Source organism: Trichoplusia ni, chromosome 2 (assembly GCF_003590095.1).
Source record: "Trichoplusia ni isolate ovarian cell line Hi5 chromosome 2, tn1, whole genome shotgun sequence".
Lineage (NCBI taxonomy): Eukaryota > Metazoa > Arthropoda > Insecta > Lepidoptera > Noctuidae > Trichoplusia > Trichoplusia ni.
The window spans coordinates 11,490,559-11,511,380 of record NC_039479.1 but is presented as its reverse complement, the minus strand read 5'-3'; the positions used below and the strand labels follow the sequence as shown (position 1 = coordinate 11,511,380).

Genomic DNA, 20,822 nt, shown 5'->3' with positions numbered 1-20,822 from the left:
ATTAAACTAGCGTGCACTGGTTTTTGCGGTGCTATGAAATAGTTTTCAAAGAAAATCCTTTAGTTCGATAATTGCGATTTATATATCTACAATACCGCTATAGAAACATAGAATAGAGGAATATTGAAACAGAATTAAAAAATAATACAGTCTTTTAAACAAACATTGCATTTTATTTATTTATTTATTTATTTATTTAATAATTTATGTACACACAAAAAATAAAGAAAAACACAAAATTACAAAATAGGATGTACAAGGGTGCTGCTTATTTCTAAAGAAATCTCTACCAGCAGACCCGCGGTAGTTTTAGTGTTTGAATTTAACAAGCTTGATGAACACTTAGTACTTCATTAGCATGGTCAAAAACATTGTATGGATTATGATCTTGTAGTAAATAATTTATTAATTATAGTTACATAAATGAAAAGTGAAAGTATTACGGGTCATTGAACAGAATATTCATAAGGCTCTTATAACGTTTTTAAACTTTCGAACCATTGATGTTTGTTTTCTTTTCGATTACTTATTTTTATTTTTAATTTATTTGTTTAATACTGAATTCACTTATTAGACTACTATCAATCCGAGGCCTACTTTCATTTTTCTTTCTTCCCTATTTTCTTTCACTTATTCTCAGTTCGTATTTTTAAAGACATTTTATTTCAATGCAAGATCACACGATTCAGTTCTCCCGTCTCAGTGTGAGCGCGAGTAACCTAACCTCTCCAAGTCAGCCAAAGAAGTTAACAAGTACAATTTGGCTAATGGCGCTCGGGCCACGGCACGTTCACTTTGCGCTAGTGGTCACAGTTTTGTGTATAACCTAATTACGTATAACTGAAGAAATCTTAGATTATAATCTCAGATTAAGTGGTAACACTTGGTTGGGTTTAGTTGAAAATACTGTTTTGTATTCTGGGTTGGTGTTTGTGAATTAATAAAGGTTTGGTTGTAGGACATGAATAAAGTTTGGCATTTAGTTTCAGGGATTATAAATAAGAATTCTAAATTATGCTTAAAATTACCAGTTTCCAAAGTAACAAAAGTCATTACATCGATCCTCTTCAAAAACATTTTAATATGAATAATCTTCACGAAACTAGTAATATCTTACTTTAATTTATTGCTATGAAAATATGAAATTAAAATGAAAAAGTTTTTTTTTTCAGTACGCCTACACCGGACGCTTAAGACGTTGCAGATTACTCTAGACACCTAACTATAGGTGGCTAGTAATATCACCTAAGTAGCTACGACCATAACACATTTTCCTCAAATCGTTACAAAAAAGTAACTGAAATTACCGAACACAACGCCAACTTTCCACTCTAAAAGAGTAATGATAAAAGCATTTCGTATTACCATAAAATATTATTCATGGCTTTCCCAAAATATGTTCATGCGTATAGGAAACAGGCAAAGTTGTATTAACTTGAAGAAGTTAGATTAACGTTTATCCAGACGTATGGTGCGTGATTTATTTTTATATTGTGCGCTTTTATGTTATCTGTGCAACCTTTCATGGCGGCTGTTCAAAATGGCGGATTGAAAATATTTTGACGTTTGGTTTTATTGTCAAGTCAGTGTTCTTTTTTTTAAGTTTATTTTTTAATTTTGTTTTTACTGGGCTGCAGCAGCACTGCTGGCCCTTTACTGGCGGGTTTGAACCATGATTACCACGCTTGTTCTATGCGGGTTGGGGATTTTAATTACCAATGTTTGGAATCCAGGTTTTCTCTAGGTGTTTCCAGTCACCGTTCGTCAGTTTCTTAGAATAATCAAAAAACTACATTTACCTTTGAAAAAGTCACGATCGAACTTGCCCTTTCCTGCTTACAAATCTGCGTACACAGAACCGCAAGGCCACCATGTTACTGTAATGTAATCTATACTAATATATAAAGCTGAAGAGTTTGCTCGTTTGTTTGAACTCTCTAATCTCAGGAACTACTGGTTCAAATAGAAAAAATGTTTTTGGTTTGTATCAACCATTCATCGAGGAAGGTTTTAGGCTATATGTCAGGCTGCGACTAATAGGAGCGAAGATACAATGGAAAATGTGCAAAAAACAGGGAAAATTAATCATCTTCGAGGGCTTCCGTTCAAAAATTCCTAACTTATATCTTCAAACCACGCAGACGAAGTCGCGGGCAACAGCTAGTATAATATAAAAACAAAAGGAAAAAAACGTGATATTTTTCAGTGTAATTTTCAAGCTTTCATTAAAGCTATTTGCATATAGCTATTTGCTAGTTACATAATTTGGAGTTTATATTAAAATCAATTTATAACGGCCTCAATAACTTTGTTGCCAGTAATCAATATAGTATATTACCCCATAATATACAGTTAGAACCGTGATCAAGCATCCGGCAAATTACAAATTAATTTTCGTTCCAGCTCGTATCAGTTCAATGGAACTGATTAATATTGAAAATTATTACCGAAGTGAATTGCTTGCGAAACTTTATATTAGTTATATTGTATGAAGGTAATATCGTAAGGGCACATTTTTGATAACGTATATAATATTTAAGCTTGTATTAATTATTTTTTGGTAACTTATTTATAATGTTTTAAATCTTGGAGTTGAATATGATTCCAGATGTCTTTAAATGGTTTTAAACAGGAATAAAAATGTGCTTAATGTACTGGATTTGCATTGGTACTGCATTAATTTTAAATATCATTATTAAAATATATGACCATTATATTTAAAAAATACTGAGGCAAAGATTCTCTTACATATTAAAATAGTTTTGAATATGATAACAGAGCTATTTTGTTCAACAAAAATATTCTTACAAAATTTCATTTTATATTCACTTTTTGAATACTATACACACATAAAAAACATGTGAAAAAATCTCATCATAAATTCTTTAAGATATACCTCAAAAAGATATATAAAATTTAATACAAATACAGATGATATATCAAATACAGAAGAAATGGCTACAGTCGACGGCGAAATATCTTTTATATTGGCCCCGGGGCAAGACATGCTGTTCATTATTCACTTGTAAACCTATCTTTTGAAGCAATGCCTTGAATTTTAAAACAATGCTACTTTTTCAGGTTTTTTACTTTGATGGAATTTTTGGTCTCCTTATCTGGTTTATAGCCGTTTTGGTTCCAAGCTTTTATGGTAGTGCGGTCACAAATGCTCAATATTGTTACCACAGAAGTATTCCTTTGTTTAATTATTCAAAGTTTATTTTTATTCCGGATAAAAAAAAATGATTGCCCATGAGAAAATAAACGTTTTTAAATTTTGCCGCAAGGACCTGAATAACGATTGATCTAAAAATCAATTTGTAGGAATAAATGATCAACATATTGACTAGAAAGTCCAATCTATTATTATATTACGTAGCGTCACCACAAACCGAAAAATCAAACCGTCTAAATTCTGCTCCATATTTTCACGAATCAATCTATTCCACTGTGAATGACGTCCAACACACGCAATTCTAATTAATTACACACCAGCCCACTTCCACACCAAAATTTCCACACAGATCATTGTATACAGCAGTATGTCGAGAGGTGGCACAATAGATGAAACCCAATTATATCCTTCTACTTAACCGAACAAATTGTACTGTTTTGTCACTAACAAATTTGGTGAAGTTGAAAAAGGGGTGAAAGTATGAAGCCTTTGTTAGTCACGTCACGTTAGATAATTCTATTGAAGTTAATATTGATTGATAAGCCGGCTTTCTTTTTGTTGTCGCGTCTATTTGTCAGATGAAAACTGTTAGTCATGGTGACATCATAGTGACTTTTGGGGTGACAAAGGTGTACATTTTTGTTTTTGAATTTGTTTCAGTAAAGACTGGGGTTGACTTGTATCTATTAAATGATTCTGATTCATATATTATAATGAATTTCTGATCACGAAAATGAGTCATTTTATTTCTCATATGCGTATCGGACTTATAACAAAACGCAGGGTGCTGACTTCACTACCATTTCCGTAAATTTAATTCACTTTGCCTATTCATCAACCGCGTTTTAAAGATAGCAAAAATTTTCTACCGTGATTAATTAAACCAAAATCCCCACATAATATTAAACCTCGTTAGAAACGTTAAACGTCATAAATCTTTAGCCGTCTTCACAAATTGAGGTTAAAAGTATCCCACTAAAGATGAGTTACGCAACCAACTGTAACACAGAAATTAATTTCGCGAAGATACTGTAAGCACTTTTATTCTGATACTTGAAATGAGTGTGAAATTAGATCTTGAAGATCATTTTAAGATGAATAAATGAAAGCCGTAAAGAAAATGAGTGTTTGGCGTCAACAAAGGAGTTTAAAATTTAAATAGCGCAATTTTGAGAGCTTTGCCCAAGAGAATCTCGTCCTTCACCTGAAGGTTTTTATTGTGTTTGTGATACTCTATTTTCACTTCTACAAATGAGGATGTGTGGAACTTCGCATGCATACTCTCCTTAGCTATCCGATGATAGTCACGTGGTATTTGCCTGTGCACCTAGAACACCAATCTCACGGTGGTCTGATCTGAAACCCCCGTAGGGTTTGTCTTGAGCCAAGTAGCTTAGATGCTTAGGAAATTCTCTGACCTTTTTCTGCTTGAAAAACAATGGAGTCTTAGTTATAGTTTAACAGTTAAAGTCGCTAAACGTAAATCAAAAAATAAATCTACTTAAGTATTGGTTATTTAATTCTGGCAGCTTCTTAGCATAATTAAAAGTCACTCCTTACATTTATGTAGTTTCAAAACAATTTACTCTCTATTTTATAAGTAAAATGGAATCGAAAGCTGAATAAATAAACAATATTTCACGAGTCTTAGGATGCGACAACTTTTTATATTCTCATTTCGTTAGAGCTAGCAGTAAATTGTAAATAAACGGAACGATGCCAGCAACAAAGCTGTTACTTGATACGATTTTATTAACGTCAATCCTATTAAGAAAGGGATTTGTTTTTAATTTCTAAATGCTTCAGGGTTTCCTTATCAATTGACTGAGAAGTTTATTTGTATCGGGTTTATTTATAAGACAAAAACAGCTGGAGAATTACCACGACAATTGGATGCAATATTTTTGCAGTTGTGAAGGCATGACAGCCCACTGCGGCATTAAGTGGCGTCTCGTTCCCCTCCAATAAAAATATTTCTTTGAAACTTCGTAGGTTTTTAATAATTTTAATTCATTAGTTTTTTAAAACCGATTATCATAACCAACAAACTTCACAGCCTATTAAATCATCAGAAGAAATTCTCTGGCAATTTCTTATCCAACGAAACAAGTAGAACTCTTAATCACCGACTTCTCACACAAAAACAAATACTATATCACTATCTAAAGAAAATTTTCGTACGACAGGCCACATCCTTATCTTACGTATGTATTACGTATTTTGTGGTTTCTTCCTACAATTTGGCCAGCTATCGTAGTCTGGACATTTCCACAAAGATTTATACCCAACAGTCTTTCTCTAATATTGTTTACTTCGGTAATGGCCGCTTTTATTACTGCTATCCATTTGCTTTGTTTTATTTTTCGAACTTTCGGATTATCGGCTTTTAATGGTAACGAGGTATTAACAATATTTAGTATTTAAGTGTTTTTTTTTTATGTTGCGTTAAAAGAGTTTGAGAGAAATTGTTTATTCTTTGGACTTTTTGATGAAACTGTTTTATTTGGGAAAAAGTATTCATGGTGCATGCTATGTTTACATGTTGATGTGGTAACTGCAAATGTTGATCGAAATGATTGTAAATTGCGGCGTAATTATGAATGAAAATATTTAAAGCTACAAGACACTTTTCACACATCAAGGCTTAATACAGAAATCACCTTCACTACACTATACAAAGCTTTCAAGTCATATACCAAAATGTATTCAGAAGATACTATACTTACTAAAAAAAGAACTTTTATCTGAAATTTTACACAAACGAAAACGGCTACAACATAATTTCCCTGCACTACTAGACGTTTACTGGCCTGTGGCCGCATCTGCATTGCGCATTACTTAAACTTTAAACATATGCTTATAAAGCTACTTCATATGTATATCTCCATATGAAATTCTACTTAGAAAAGATAACTGAAGGCGCGCGTACCCTTACTTAGACAATTAATTCTGAATTTAGTTTGACGAAACTCGTTAAAGGAGAATCCTATTTAGCATAAGTTTTATCATTTAGAAGAAAGTTAAATTGTATTGTAGTTTGTTTTAAATAAGTCTGAAACTAGATATAATATAGATATCAATAAATAGTTATAATACGCAACTATGGGATAATAAAAACAGTTTTTTAATTCATATATGGAATGGCAAAAATGACGTGGTGGTTATCTGGTGGCCTTGCAGATTCCAATGCAGGCGAGATACCAATGTGACCTTTACAAAGTTGTGGGAGTCTGAAATCGCCTATCGACAGTGAGTTAGGGGAGTGACCAATGCTCATACCTTTCTTTAGAGGGGCTTTGTTCTGATCATCTCTTCATCGAGATTGACAATTGGGAATAAATAAATGAGCTAAAATAATCCTGATCGCGTTCGTATTTTCATTTACATATTTTTTTGTCGAATAATTACGTCGAAGTTCCATCACAAGAAAATCTGTCAACAAGAAGATAGATAATAATATAAATTGTAATAATATTTCTCGCCTGGAAATATCCCACGAAAGCTTCACAGAACTTTGATCACGTTCCAAATAAGATTGATTCGGACATTAATGAAAAGTTCGTGGGCACAATAAAATTAAACCGCAAAAAGTTCATAGGCACACAAAAAGTTTTGACATTTCCCCTCCAAGGTTTGCAAAAATATGTTAGGGTTTCCGCTATAAAATTACCAACGAACCCTTCCTTGTTCGTGTTTTGTTCCGATCCCTTGTGTTCGGCCATTTCGTGATATTCAATACTGCCAGTAATAACAATAGGCGAGGCCTCTAGTTTATTATCATGTATGTTATTAGCATCGGGCGTACGGAAAGTGGGAACAATTGAGAAAGTTCTGCGACAGAATTTATCTGTACCCTAATATTGGTTTGTGGAGTTTTGACATATTATTAAAATAACTTTAAGTATTATTAGAATTTCCGTTTGATTCTTCGTTTCGCGTCCTTCGTTTAGATTATTTGTTTTCGATCCTTTTCCGGGCTTTTCATTGTTCCCTGTATTTATACAAATTGTATTTTTGGAACGGCGCATTGTCTCTAGTGGTTGATATTTCAAAGACAATTGATCGTTTGAATGTAAGTTAAACATGGTAAAGACGATATATTCAATGGTACATATTGCGGCATTATCATATCAACTTAGTACAATTGAAGTGGAACGTCTAGTGTATGCTATTTCTCCAGCGCAATCATTGTTTGTGTCAGCAGTTACATTGGAATTTTTATTCTTATGGCACCGTTAGTGCAATAAGAATAATTTGATCATTTACTGCAATGTCTTTTAGCTTATTTTCTTCTATACTTGTCTTAATGATATCAGTTGCTATTCTTTAAAAAAAATATTTTCTACAAACTAAAAGCAGAATCGACCTCAACGGTTAACCCCTATGTTACGATGAAGATTCCCTTAGAGATTAGATGGCAATTAAATAGACAGGGTAGTAACTGACGAAAACGATTATGAATCAAATGACGCTTTAGGACAGACAGACGTGGTCATTTTTTTTATTTAAGAACTCTCCAAAGGTTTCCTAGCCTAATAAAGTTAATTATAATTTTGTGTTTGAATTATTTTTATTATCCTAAGCCGTGTTATTTCAACAATGCTCTTAAATTTGTTATTTCGTTCTTGTGAGTCACCTGTACTTGTAAATCGAATTGAACATGTAAGTGTAAAACAAGACGACTTAAAATATTGTTTATTTAATTTAAATACATGTACAAAACTATTGATTCAATTCAGGGAAAAGAAAGAACTTTGTGTAATATTACCGCATTACGCTAACTTATTCCAGAAACATGCACATTTGCTTCATTATGCTATCAAGATCAATATACTCAGCATAAAACTAAATGACAAACGGAGTACATCGACAGTTCTGGAACATTCTAGAAAACAAAGTAACGTCTCAAGAGTACCAAGAACAGCACTTACACATTAAAATAACATTAGCGAGCTCGTGTTTCTTACAGTCCCTGAAAGCATTTTGAGGCGAGGTTGCAAAACAAATATTACCTTTGAGTGAGAAGTAGTAATAATGTTATATTAGATGGCTTTATCTTCGCGTTTGTAATGAGCAACATTTTCGTTTGGCATTTATTCAAATCTTGGAATTATGCATTGAAGTCAATTCGATGTCGTTGATAAGGGGTTATGTTTTCGAAAAGCTACTCTTTTTCTTATTTGTTTCCATTTTTAATTAAGGAAATCCGAAAGAGTAAAAAAAAGCCTGATGATCCGATAAACATCTTTATCGACTCAACAAAACAATTTCATTTCACTAAACTAGCAGAAAATCCCCAACAAAAACTGAAACAATTCGTTCTAATCATCAACTACCTAACTATTCTCATTTTCCTAACATTCAACAAAAAGAGAAAAAAATCTTCGACGCTTCGAATCCAGTGAAACTGGCGCACGCCTCGAATGCCCGGTGTGACGTCACTCAACGAAGTGTTCACACACGTGATCGGTTTTACGAAGTTTCCAGCCGAGCAGACACGGATAATAAAGTTGTCGGCGTTAATCTATTCCAGTACTTTGCGGCACTATATTTGCAAGGGTTAAAACGGGGAAAGTAACTCCAACTTGACGTCAATTTGCTGAAATATATTCTGAGTAAAGGTGACATTGCTGGGAATATTTTTGTGAACTTTTCGTTTAAATTTTTGTTGGACCTTACTTGTCCTGGATATATTTTGAAGCAGTTGACTTTTAGTCATATCAGAGCTATATTGAATTGTTAACATAAAAATACATTACAAAAGGTATAAACGCCCGATCAATACTCTTCAGTAATGCTTAAAAAATGTAAGTGTGCGAAATTGAATCTTACTTAAACCATTTCTTTCTTCCTCAGTATCATCAGCCCAGCGCGAGCTCGGCAAGGGTTCTCCAACGAACGCCTCCGCCACAGCCTCGCCGTCCGGTTCGGTGGACAACTCGATCCGGTCCGGAGCGGCGCTGGACGGCGCGAGGCCCACGCCCCGGACCGGGCCCTACTTCGACCTGATGGCTTCCAAGAACGTCACGGCTTTACTCGGCAAGACGGCGTATTTGAACTGCCGTGTCAAGAATTTAGGGAATAAGACGGTAAGTTTTTTTTTGGAATATACACCAAAAACGCAACGGCCAGAAGAGTAATTATTACAAGCAATGTTGAGTCTTATAAAAGACGCCGCGATCCCGCATGAGCCTTCTAAAGACTTGCAGTGCCATGCTTAGTCACTGCTTACAGTGGGGATTGGCCTGAGGTACCTGTTTAGTGGTTACGATAGTATAGTCTTATTCAAATAAAGATTACTAGACTTTATGATTAAATCTGTCTGACAAAATTACATTTCGTTGCACCTGGTTTTTAAATAACGTCTCCTTTGCGCGTTTATAACATTAAAATTTGGTTAGTTTTACAAATACGAATAAAGAAGAAAGGCCCAAACAAGCAGGGAATTTACTCAGAACTAAATACTTACGACAAAACATACCTGGATCAGTTGATTTATTAAATGAATATGCCTTGTTTACTAAATCGAAAGTTTAGGGTGAGACTTTCTCCAAAATACCCATAAAAAAGTTCCACAAAATTCTACACAAACACAGCTATAACTAGTAAAGTATCTGTTGTCTCTAAGCACCGACGAAAAACGTCCAAAAGTGGTGCAGCCTTAACGTCAGGCCCCAGTTCCCTCTATAAGTTTATGACTCACGTGAAATGACGCCGAAGATAAAAGGTTGGGATAACATCTCGACGTTTTGCACGTACCTAGCGGGATTTATGTCCGTGGCAATGGATATGCTCTATCCTTTCGGGATCTCTCCAAAAATACGTTGGCGTTGGTGATGCTCTTTCCTTTCGACGACATTACATTGGTCTTATTGGGCAAATGTTGGTGATGACTTAATTCTACAATTATAATGTTGGTGTATTGGTGTTACGTTCATTTTTCATGTGAAGGAGTAAACAAACAAAACGTAAATATCGAAATGTTTTTGTTTCATAATGTGAAATAAAGTTGAGCATTCCGTTTAATAGGCATTGAAATGATTTCAATACTGAACCATGTTCATTTCATAAAACAATAACTGTTTGCATGTGTAATAACAACACGCGACAGAAGTATTTCGAAATAGCGAGCTTTCGTTTAATAAATGGATATTTATTTACATTCGGTATTATTTTACTTGTTTTAATATCATATTAAATGTTTCGAGAGATGAATAGGTGGATTCGATAGTGTTTTTCTATACATATTTTCGTACCTTTAATTAATATGTTAAACAGTTATGCAAATTAGTATCTTCCAAAGCTCATTTTCTGTGTTACCTTGTCTCTACATAATAAACAAAATATTGAAATATATGACCTACGAAAGTTATATAACCAAGAAATCAAAATTAACCCACATCACGCACAAGTGCTCAACTCAAAAAAAAAACTCCAAACAAACTGGCGGAACGGTACCATAAAATTGGCATCTCAAACTCACATCCGAGAAAGTCAAATTACTTCAGAACATTACTGCGGCACCAACGCACTTACAGCGACCTCTCCAACAACAGACATGTACCTACTGCGCGTAAACTTGAGCCGTGAGCATACACAGCCGTACTAACGAGTTACCCTTATTTCAACAGGCTACGTCCAATTTACATAGCGGTGTACCACAAACTCCTCGCTTAAAATGAAACGTAACAATAGCACAATGAAACTTTAAAGTCTGTATTGTGCTCAACTTTATAAATAAAAGTCTCATTAGGCCGACTCGCCACATCCCACATAAATAACAAGTCTGGCTAACGAGATCCCTGTTTCTTTCGCACGGCGGTTTTTAAATGCGACGCTATCAACGTTTTTAATTTATGTGCTGGACCGTAATTGGTGTGGGGTAAATGGTTTTCTGCATTCAAATTTACGGCTGACTGAACATTGTTTATCGATTCTCGTTTGCCTAATGTTTCAGAAAAAAATACAGAAATACAAAACTGCTTCTGTGGGTATTATTTATTCATCTATTACGGCACTGGACTCGATAACGAGCTGTATTTTACATCCAACATCCACAAATGTGGGTACATACAAAAACCAAGTAGCCGTAAAGATAATGACGTTGAGAACGGTCTTGTATAGAAAATGTTAGATCTAAAACCTTTGACCTACCGACATCTGGTTCTTCTCGCTCGTTAAATAACTACAATAGCAGATATTTTACAAAATCGTTCTTTTCTAAGTCAAAGTAAGTGTAAGCTTGAATGTAATCTAAAAATGTTACATAAGCCGTAAATTGGTAGAATTATAAAGCGAAAATACCACCATTAGGCAAAACATAGGATGCCTCTGCTATTGAAATAACCGGTCAATTGCGAGTCTTTCTAGTAACACTGTGGAATCTGAGTATAGTTAAAAGAAAACCTGATTTTGAAATAAATTTGATTGTACTTCCAGATTTTTCAAACGCGATCATTTTATCACCGGTGTTACTTATTACAGCGGAAACTGAAATGCATTATCTGTAAAAATGTAAACTGTCTAGCTATCACGGTTCTTAGCCCGGCGAAGCTCAGGCGACGACTATTACAGACAATTACAGACAAATCCTAAAGAAATATAACATAAATTACTTTCAAGCAAATAGCTTGGAAACTTCTACATTCAAACCAAGAAACAAACACCGCAAAAATATCAGGCCACTAAAGCAAAAAAACAAAACTTACCTTCATTTAGAACTATAATGATAGCGAGCGGCACAAGAACAAAGCTTCCTAATGCTAATGACAGATACTGTACAAGTTACACTGTTATACCATTAGGGTTTCCATTTCCATGCTCCGTTATAAGCTATTGCTAATGTGATTCTACTAGGGTTTTATTTTTTTCTCGTCATACCGAAATGAGTTTCGTTAACTACCTCATTTCCTTGTGAAATATTATAGGCTAGCCGATCCGTTTGCCAAGAATATTTTTGAGATAATACGAGATGATTGCACTAACAGTCTTTGCGTTTTTTATGGTGTTGGGTTATTTTAGAAACAGTGATTTGTTTTTTGATTAGGATTTTGCTTTTGAGGATTTCGTACCCAAAGGGATAGCTATATTCAATCTGTGTAATTTTGAGCAGTATCTCTTGAACCGTGCGAACTAGACAAATGATCTCGACTGAAATCTATTATTTCATTCAAGATTCTAACACTTTACCGACTTTCGGAATGACGTATGCATTCAAGGACAACATGTTTCAGCGTATTTCAGAATACACGTTTAAATATGGGTGATTTGCTTTATCTCTCTCCGGTAATGTCGGAAAGCCATCCTCTCGTACTAAGAGCGTAAAGGAACAAAGAGTGCACCATTTTTGAGCACATGTTTGTGTTCCTGTGCTCTAAGTTACCCAAATGTAATCAAATTTAACATTATTATTCTTATTCCAGAATTTTCTATCCCTTCGACTTAAATATCTTAATAATATACTTTTGTTTCAGTTAAACATGCAAGTATCTTGGGTGCGGCACAGAGATATACATCTACTTACAGTTGGACGGTACACGTACACAAGTGATCAAAGGTTTCGAGCTATCCATCTGCCACATTCCGAGGACTGGACTTTACAGGTAAGAAATAATTTTGAAGCTAGAAAGAGACAACCAGTCTTACTAAGGGGTATCGTGTTGCCCAGGTTGAGTTGAGGAGGTCAGATAGGCAGTCGCTCCTTGTAAAACACTGGTGCTTAGCTGCATCCGGTTAGACTAGAAGCCAACACCAATAGTCCCCATAGTTGGGAAGAGGTTAGAATGACCAATGGTATAATTTTACATCACACTGCTTAAATACGTTTAGTATTTGAGCAATTTCATACTTGGCCCATCATTTGCATTCACATTGTGGAAGCTAGACGCTGCTCTGCACCATGTGGCTGTCATTCACATATACACAGCTTCAACAAGGGTTTTGGTAAATAGTAGTCAGTTTTAAATGAGTTACAAATTTTTGTACTTTCACAAATATCGCAATACAAATAAAGTCAATATTCAAAAGAAATCTGATATTTAATAACTTTCACGAAGTGATATGTGAATGTTGTATACAAATAGGGATGATGACAATTTTTTTTTGCAGTGTCCGTCTTGTAGTTTTTTTTGTATAATGGATACGTATTTTTTTAATTTGTGCCGCAAACATAAATTGACCAAATTACAGTGAATAAATTTTATTCTATCGTTACGTCACAAGCCCCCTCTCCTAAACTTTAAAGCAGTTAATCTTTGTCAATTCTAGTTTTTCTGAAAAAGGAAAAAATACGTGTCTCATACTTTTCAATTATCTAACTGAGGGACTAACGAGATTTTTTCTTTTTATACCCAGTCATCATCCTTATTGTATTCAGTCGTCAGCTATCAAGTGAACTTTTTTGTTGAAATCAAATAAAAGTTTTTAAAAAAAACTCCCCAATCTTGTGACGCATATACCTACATATAAACATTTAAATTACAAAAGGTGACGTGAATTCTAAGTAGAACACATTTATGACCTGATTATGACTATAAAACATAATAAACAAGGCACATTATTCAAATATATTAGACCTGAAGCCATAAAATTTAACCCACTATTATATATGATAGGATTCACACGACGTTTAATACAGACATTAGTTGGGTCTCCGTAAATATTTCTGGTATAAGATTAACGACTTGAATTACATAATAATATAGTAAAATACGTAATTTATTCATCCCAAGTACAGTTTATGAAACATGGTTAGAACTATATGCATTAAATTTGACGTGAAATCATCCGTTTTACATGTTTCAGTGTTTAAAATGTATTAAAGACTGCCTTAAAAAAACTGTATTGAAAGTACATATAGAGATGAGCAGCTATTAAACTATTTGAACAAGTAAAAAATGGCATGTCATATGCCATATGATATGTGGTGTGCAATAAAGAATATTGTATCTATCTACCTTTTATGTTCATGACGTGGGCGAAGAAGGAATGGTGTTTCCATAATTAGAATATTACTAAAATCACTTTCATAATGCGGATTAATAATAACTTAAGGACGCTTTAATAGTTTGTATTTATTGGGACCGAAACCAGTCAAGTTTTTATTCACGACTTCAACCACCGTGTTAGCATATTAAAAAACTCCTATTGCATAAGAATAATGAATCACACATTATAATATATAGTGCAAAAACTATTTTTTTTAAACAATTACATATTAGCTGTTACATAACAGCGTAAATCTTAAAACGGTTTTTCAATTCAGTTTAATATTTGCCGTAACCTTTCCACGTCTAATACCTATTACTATCACGGTACTATATATCTTGAGTATAAGAGAAACTGTAACTGTTATTTTTGTTCCAGATCAAGTATCCGCAGCACAGAGACTCCGGTATATACGAGTGTCAAATATCTACGACTCCACACATGAGTCATTTTATACACCTCAATGTTGTCGGTAAGATTTCTTACTATTATAGTCACTTTTCTTCTTGTATGACAATTTATTGCAGGAAAAATCTGTACTTCTTTCCCACGATTGTATAAACTCACTTTCTTGTCTGTTTGTCGTTCTGGTTTGATTTTTGTGAGTCAATTTTAAGGCACTTCCCGATAAGTTAGCAGGCCGAAATTTTCAGGGTAGCCTCAAACCCGATGGCAATGCAATTTACAACTATAAAAACGGCTGGAACGATTTTGATATTTTGAATGGAGTGACTTCTTAGTCTACATCGAGTAGACAGGATCTAAGTTCTTTTATTATTAGGACATTTAAAAACGTGGGTTTTTAGATATGTTAAATCTATTAATTTAACTTTTTACGATACTTAGGCTCGAGTTTCAACAGATGTGTGGTTAATTAAATACATTTTACTAAATTTGACTTCTAAATGTGGAATCCTAAACAATAGGGCATTCAATTATTCCAATAATTACGAACATGGTATGCAATAAACATCAATTTACAATCTAGAATGAACGATTCTCCATTTGAATGTGCATTTAGCGTACACATCGAATAACATTAATTTATATTAACACTGGCATATATTCATGCTCATTTACATTCTTGAAACAAAAGAATACATCAAAAATTGTTCGAAATTTTGAATGGAAAGAAGAAAATCAATATCTTGAACTTTGCCTGAACTCAAATCACAGCCGTACCTAAGTTGACAGTTCTCGTTAAACACTAAAATTCAGTTCAGTAAACTCGATATGTTTCATGAAACAGACCTTTGATCTCGCCCTTTGTAATTCAAACGATTGGTTGTCCTAGTGTTGATTACCCGTATTTAATTATTTTGAACTATTGTTACGAAAATCAACAGAATAGAAACTTGAATAATATTTATGTTGGATAACTAATAGAATAAGCAGTCTTGAATATTGTGTTTGTCTTGAATGTTTCGTTTTTGAAGTTCCGTACACCAACAGAAAAAACAAACCTATTACTAAGACCGAATTTGTCAGTATGTCCATCTATATATTCGAATATTAGAAACCCATATAACATTTTAACTGATTATATTTGTATTGTCAATGTAATAAAAAATAGTTGTCAATGTTATAAAAGAAGAACAATCGATCTAAGAAACACTTGGTAAGATAGTAATCTTATTTTAAATTTCGACGAACCTTTAGGTTTGAGTTTGCAACTCGCATTAATTTGACCAAATATAGTTTTTGTAAATATAAAATAATATCCCAAGTCCTGACCATCACATTACAGAAATTACGTCAGCACGTAAATTGTGTAGTCTATCTATTAATACAGCTGCTACCTACATATTGTCTATATCAAAATATCTGAGACTAAAAACAATGAATCCCACATACGTAAAACAAAAACACTAAATATAGTCTAAAACTATTTCAATACAATTGAAATATGTTAAGTAATACAAAGGCAATGCGCTATTTCGGTCATTCTAGTTCATATTAAAATTGACTATAGAACAAGCCCGCCATATACATATGCTCATCATTGCGAGTTATCTTAATCTGGATCAATTGTGATAACTGACGAACACTAACTAGCGCTTAAGCCTAATGCCTTCCAGGGAAACCATTGACTGTCTTGGAATCCGCGACGAAATTAATCAACAGAAGTCAATATAAGGTGTAGGAAAGAATTACTTTCTTATATTATTCCTATTTGTTATATTCTGATACCCGATGAGTTTAGTCTCCAAGTGACTACCTTCATGCTTCAGTTACTCGCGCACTTCAGCTCGCCTCGCCGTCCGCTCGATTTCAAATCAGCAGGCTTTCTCCCAAAACTAGTTTGATCCTGTTTTTGGTTTCGATCCGAATTCCATGTATGGTAATGGACCTATCTAACCAGAACAAGATCGGGTAGCGATGCAGTGTTATCAGCGTTGTTAGCTGTCGATCGCTTGTCGACTGTAGAAATTAGAGCTAGTGGCGGATTCCGAAGTAACAACTCGATCTCATATCGATTGAAACAAAACTCGATTCGAAGCCTACGAGTATTAAAAGTTCGTAGTTTTTGTGTCACAGAATATTTAGTCGTTTGTATTTATAAATATACAAGAATATTAATCAGTTGTCTAGTACTCATGATATATAAAGCTTTCCTTAATTTGACACTAGATGGAGTTGTGTGAAAGTCGTGAAAAATATAATTATTTTAGGTTAAGTGACGCATTTTCTGTCAGACAAGAACTGAGATTAAAATTGCTGAGTATCGACTTGTGTCATCCTATATGAAGGGGCCTACCCCTAAACACATAGAAACATAACTTTTAATTTGAACGTTTATCAAAGCTGTTTACACGAGTTTAGTAGTCAGTAAGTTAGTGAACTTAGTACTGTTTGTGTTAATGTTTGTCCATGGCGGTTAATTAAGTGTCGCATATTATGGGGACTCACGCATATGGGGGCTAAGAAAAACAAAACAATAAGGGTGTTGGTTGTTTTGTTTTAAACGTAATGGGTCAATACACAAAATGAAGGCTGTTGAAGGTTGAAAAATTGATTAAGATTTTTAGTACATAATTATTGTTATAAAATTACAAAATTAAAAAAATTAAAACAGTACAAAAACAATATAAATATGTGTACAGTTGTTCAAAATAAAACAAAAAAAAATATTGTAACTAAATATGTGTTTACTTAATTGACAAGACACTGTCACGTCCGCCATATGACTTTTTTTTCATTTAGAGATTTTAGCCTTGACTGCTATACCGGATGTCATGAGCTCGATGCTAAGAAAATTTTTTTTTTCTGGATTGGCTCGATCATTTCTTCTATGTTGTTTAGTATGTGTTGTCTGTAACTCCTAAAACAAGCTTTGCTTAGGTTGAGACTAGAGGGCGTTATTTTATAATCTCGTATAAAATTAAAAAAAAAACACCGAAAACAAAAATGAAATGATTTGACATTGAAATGCCTTTTAAAAGAAACGGTACTCATTATCTTCTTGTTACAGAGCCTACAACAGAAATAATTGGGGGTCCAGACCTCTACATAGATAGAGGCAGCACGATCAACCTCACCTGCGTGGTTCTGTACTCGCCAGAGCCCCCAGCTTACATATTTTGGAATCATAATGATGCGGTAAGGTTTTCTTGTAACAATATTAATATTAACCTATCACCACTTTTTAAAGGTAAACTGTTTCAATTCGGAACTTTCTGTGTGTCTAAGCCTTCTTGATAGTTTAGATAGAACTGTATTGCTTTGAAGGGAACTGGTTGGTTTAATGATTTCAATGATTGTAGACATGAATAGTAACATACCCCTAAAAATGACTCTACATTTAATTTTTACCTAAAACATAATATTTTGTAAATGTTTAACATGTAGTAAAATTCTCCTTTTTGCAAAATTCATTACATTCCTTTGATGATACAACTAACTATATTATTAGTATTATGTAACCGTTTTCATTCCACAACCCTTAAAACATGTCACATTAAAACCAGAATTCCGCACAAACATAATCAGAATTACCATAACATATCCGAACAGTTTTAACATGAAAAACAGGAAAACGTATCCAATCTAGAAAATAGCATCAATTCTATTACCATAAACATGTAGTGAATAAACACAGATAATAAGTTACGACTCTCCGCGGGGGGGCGTGTCCGTCGTGACGGAGAAAGGAGAGACGACTACTTCTTTCCTGCTCATACAGCAGGCAAGGCCATCTGACTCCGGGATGTATCAGTGCAACCCGAGTAATGCGCAGTCCAAGAGTGTGATGGTGCATGTGCTTAATGGTGAGTTGGTTGATGTTATGTGTATTTTAAGTTTGGTCTTTTTATTTTGTAGAGTTGACAGATAGAGTTGTTGAGCCCTGAAAGTGGACTGGTTAACATTCGATATACGTTAACCAGTCGATTCGAACTCACAACATCAAACCAGTTAATTACAATATTATCCTCAATAATTAATTATAGGAAAACATAAATAAGTCCAAAAAGTCGTTACAAATACTTGAAATCATTCCAAGCATCTTGATTAATCTAAATAACAAAATAATCTCATCCGTTATTTACGGTAACATTAGCGAACAAATTCTCAGTAAACATTGCTTTAATTAGTAGGTACCTTATCAAGAATCTATTTAATTTAAATTATAATTTATTAAATCTTTAATCTTTATATTCAGAGGGAATTCGTAAAGAGCATCGCAATCTACTTGATAAACGACCTTCCTAAGATAAAGGAAAGAAAATACATTTTTTAAAACCTCCGCCGAATAAAAATTCAGCCTGAAGGCTATTATCATTACAGCAATGAATCAACTGAATTTCTTGTATCTTTTATTGCTAGGCGTTTGAAAAACTTGGATAAATTCATAAATTTTGAATTAATTGAATATTTTGATAACGGTGTCTTGGTAGATTTATTACTTGTTTTAATTGGGGATTTCTTGGATGTTTTAATCGCTACACGTGTAGAAAGTTTAGAGTGTTTTTTTATTTAGTTTGAGTTTTATTTCTGATATTTTTTTTTTGTATTTATGGAAATATATGTGACTTCAAATATTATTTACTTATTGGCAATAATTTTCTCAGAATTATGCAACTATATGTGCTTGGATTTTCGACTGATCGACTTGGCCTAATTACTTAAAATCAATCAATTAACTACGTTTTTTGAAATTTCATAAGCTTATAAGTAATTTTCCTATCAAAAGAACGTCTTTAACATTTTGTTCGAAATGAGAGTCTTATTCAAAATTTACCATTCTTAATCTGATTCTCTTCTATATGAACTGCTATCAATATTGTCGAGAACAGTTTTAATTTTTGCCAAAGAAGCAAATTCGATTTTTCCTTTATCAGGAGAGTACCCGGCGGCCATGCAGCGCGGAGGGCAGGCCTTCGCACCGACCTCACCAGCGCACTGCCTCGTGCTGGCAACCTGCCTCTTCCTCACACTCTCTTGACACATACGGTTCTTCTACTAAATGTAAATACGAAAATTTTATTAACAGGCCCTTGTATTGACAATACATACATTGAAAGTTGAATCGATTGTCGATACAACCGCCTGAACAAATTTGCTATTTTATAGTGTGGGTTGTGTTATGTACAATATAAAGTAAATTCATGAGCAAGTAGGTAATGCTTGTTCCTTATAGTGATGTATATAGTGTAATATAATACGTGTTAATCATATTATTTATGTAATATTAGATTGATTTCCAACTTATAAAATCCCTCATCATGGATTAAATTTCAGTATCTTTGTATCAGGATTATTATAATTTGATATTACATTTATTGGCGAATAATTCAAACGTAATCTTGTTTATGATAGATGTGTATTAGAAATGATGATGAAAATATTAATCCAACGTGGAGATAGTGGACAGAGGAATGTAAAAACAGCTGACAATACTACGTTTAAAACACAAAATGTTTAGACATGAAAATGTAAATAGTTGAGGTTATACGAATCACTCTATCTAGCCTTTAATAATATCTGTATTAAGTGATGTAAATTGTAAGTAAGATTTTAGTAAATTTTGGAATCTAAATGATGTTGTAAATAGTATTTGTAAGGACACTTTTGCCAATGGGTCTTGGCAAGAAAAAAAAGACAAAAGCTAGTGCAGAGTCCCTTAAAAACAGCATACTATAGAAATAAAAGAAAAAAAAATTTGATGAATAAAATTACTTCATAGAAAAAGTCTTGGTGAGACCCATTTGAAAGAGAATATGATACTGTAAAATAAATATACTAAGTTAATAGAGTAGGTGTAAGCGTAATCTAGGAGAAAATATTTTACATAGTTAGAAAACAATTCTGATTTGAAATCGAATAATTGTTTGTGTACTTAAATATTCTTCCTGTGACCGATATATTTCTATGAATATAACGAATAAATACGTAAAGAATCTTCGACTTTTTTTCAAGTTTCCGTTGCTTATTACCTAACTTACGATCTGGACTTTATTTTTTATGTAAAAAGTGTCTACGTAGTCTTGACCCCCGTCCTCTTAATTTTTAAAGACTCGTTATTTATATAAAAAATATTGAAGTGCTTTCTTGACAGAAACTGTCGTTAAATATATTTATTTCCACAACTGTACATAATGCTGTCCAGTTTCAGCTGAATCTCGATGTAAAAAAACGAAAAAAAAAGTCATTGAAAGTGTTT

General features: G+C 33.5%; 1 protein-coding gene across 3 annotated transcripts in view; it reads left to right on the top strand.

Annotated features, from left to right (window-relative positions):
• Positions 1-20,362, top strand: part of LOC113507172 — an 87,043-nt gene extending 66,681 nt beyond the window's left edge. The window contains exons 3-8 of one of the 3 annotated variants that reach the window (XM_026890043.1): positions 9,032-9,264; positions 12,649-12,777; positions 14,540-14,633; positions 17,634-17,761; positions 18,261-18,429; positions 19,501-20,362. In XM_026890043.1, coding sequence (XP_026745844.1) covers positions 9,032-9,264; positions 12,649-12,777; positions 14,540-14,633; positions 17,634-17,761; positions 18,261-18,429; positions 19,501-19,604 — 857 coding nt within the window. In that variant the 3' untranslated portion in view covers positions 19,605-20,362. Of the gene's footprint in view, positions 1-9,031; positions 9,265-12,648; positions 12,778-14,539; positions 14,634-17,633; positions 17,762-18,260; positions 18,430-19,473 lie in introns of all 3 variants that reach the window. The other 2 variants (XM_026890035.1, XM_026890029.1) reach the window with 2 other exon arrangements.
• The last annotated feature ends 460 nt before the right edge of the window (positions 20,363-20,822 follow it).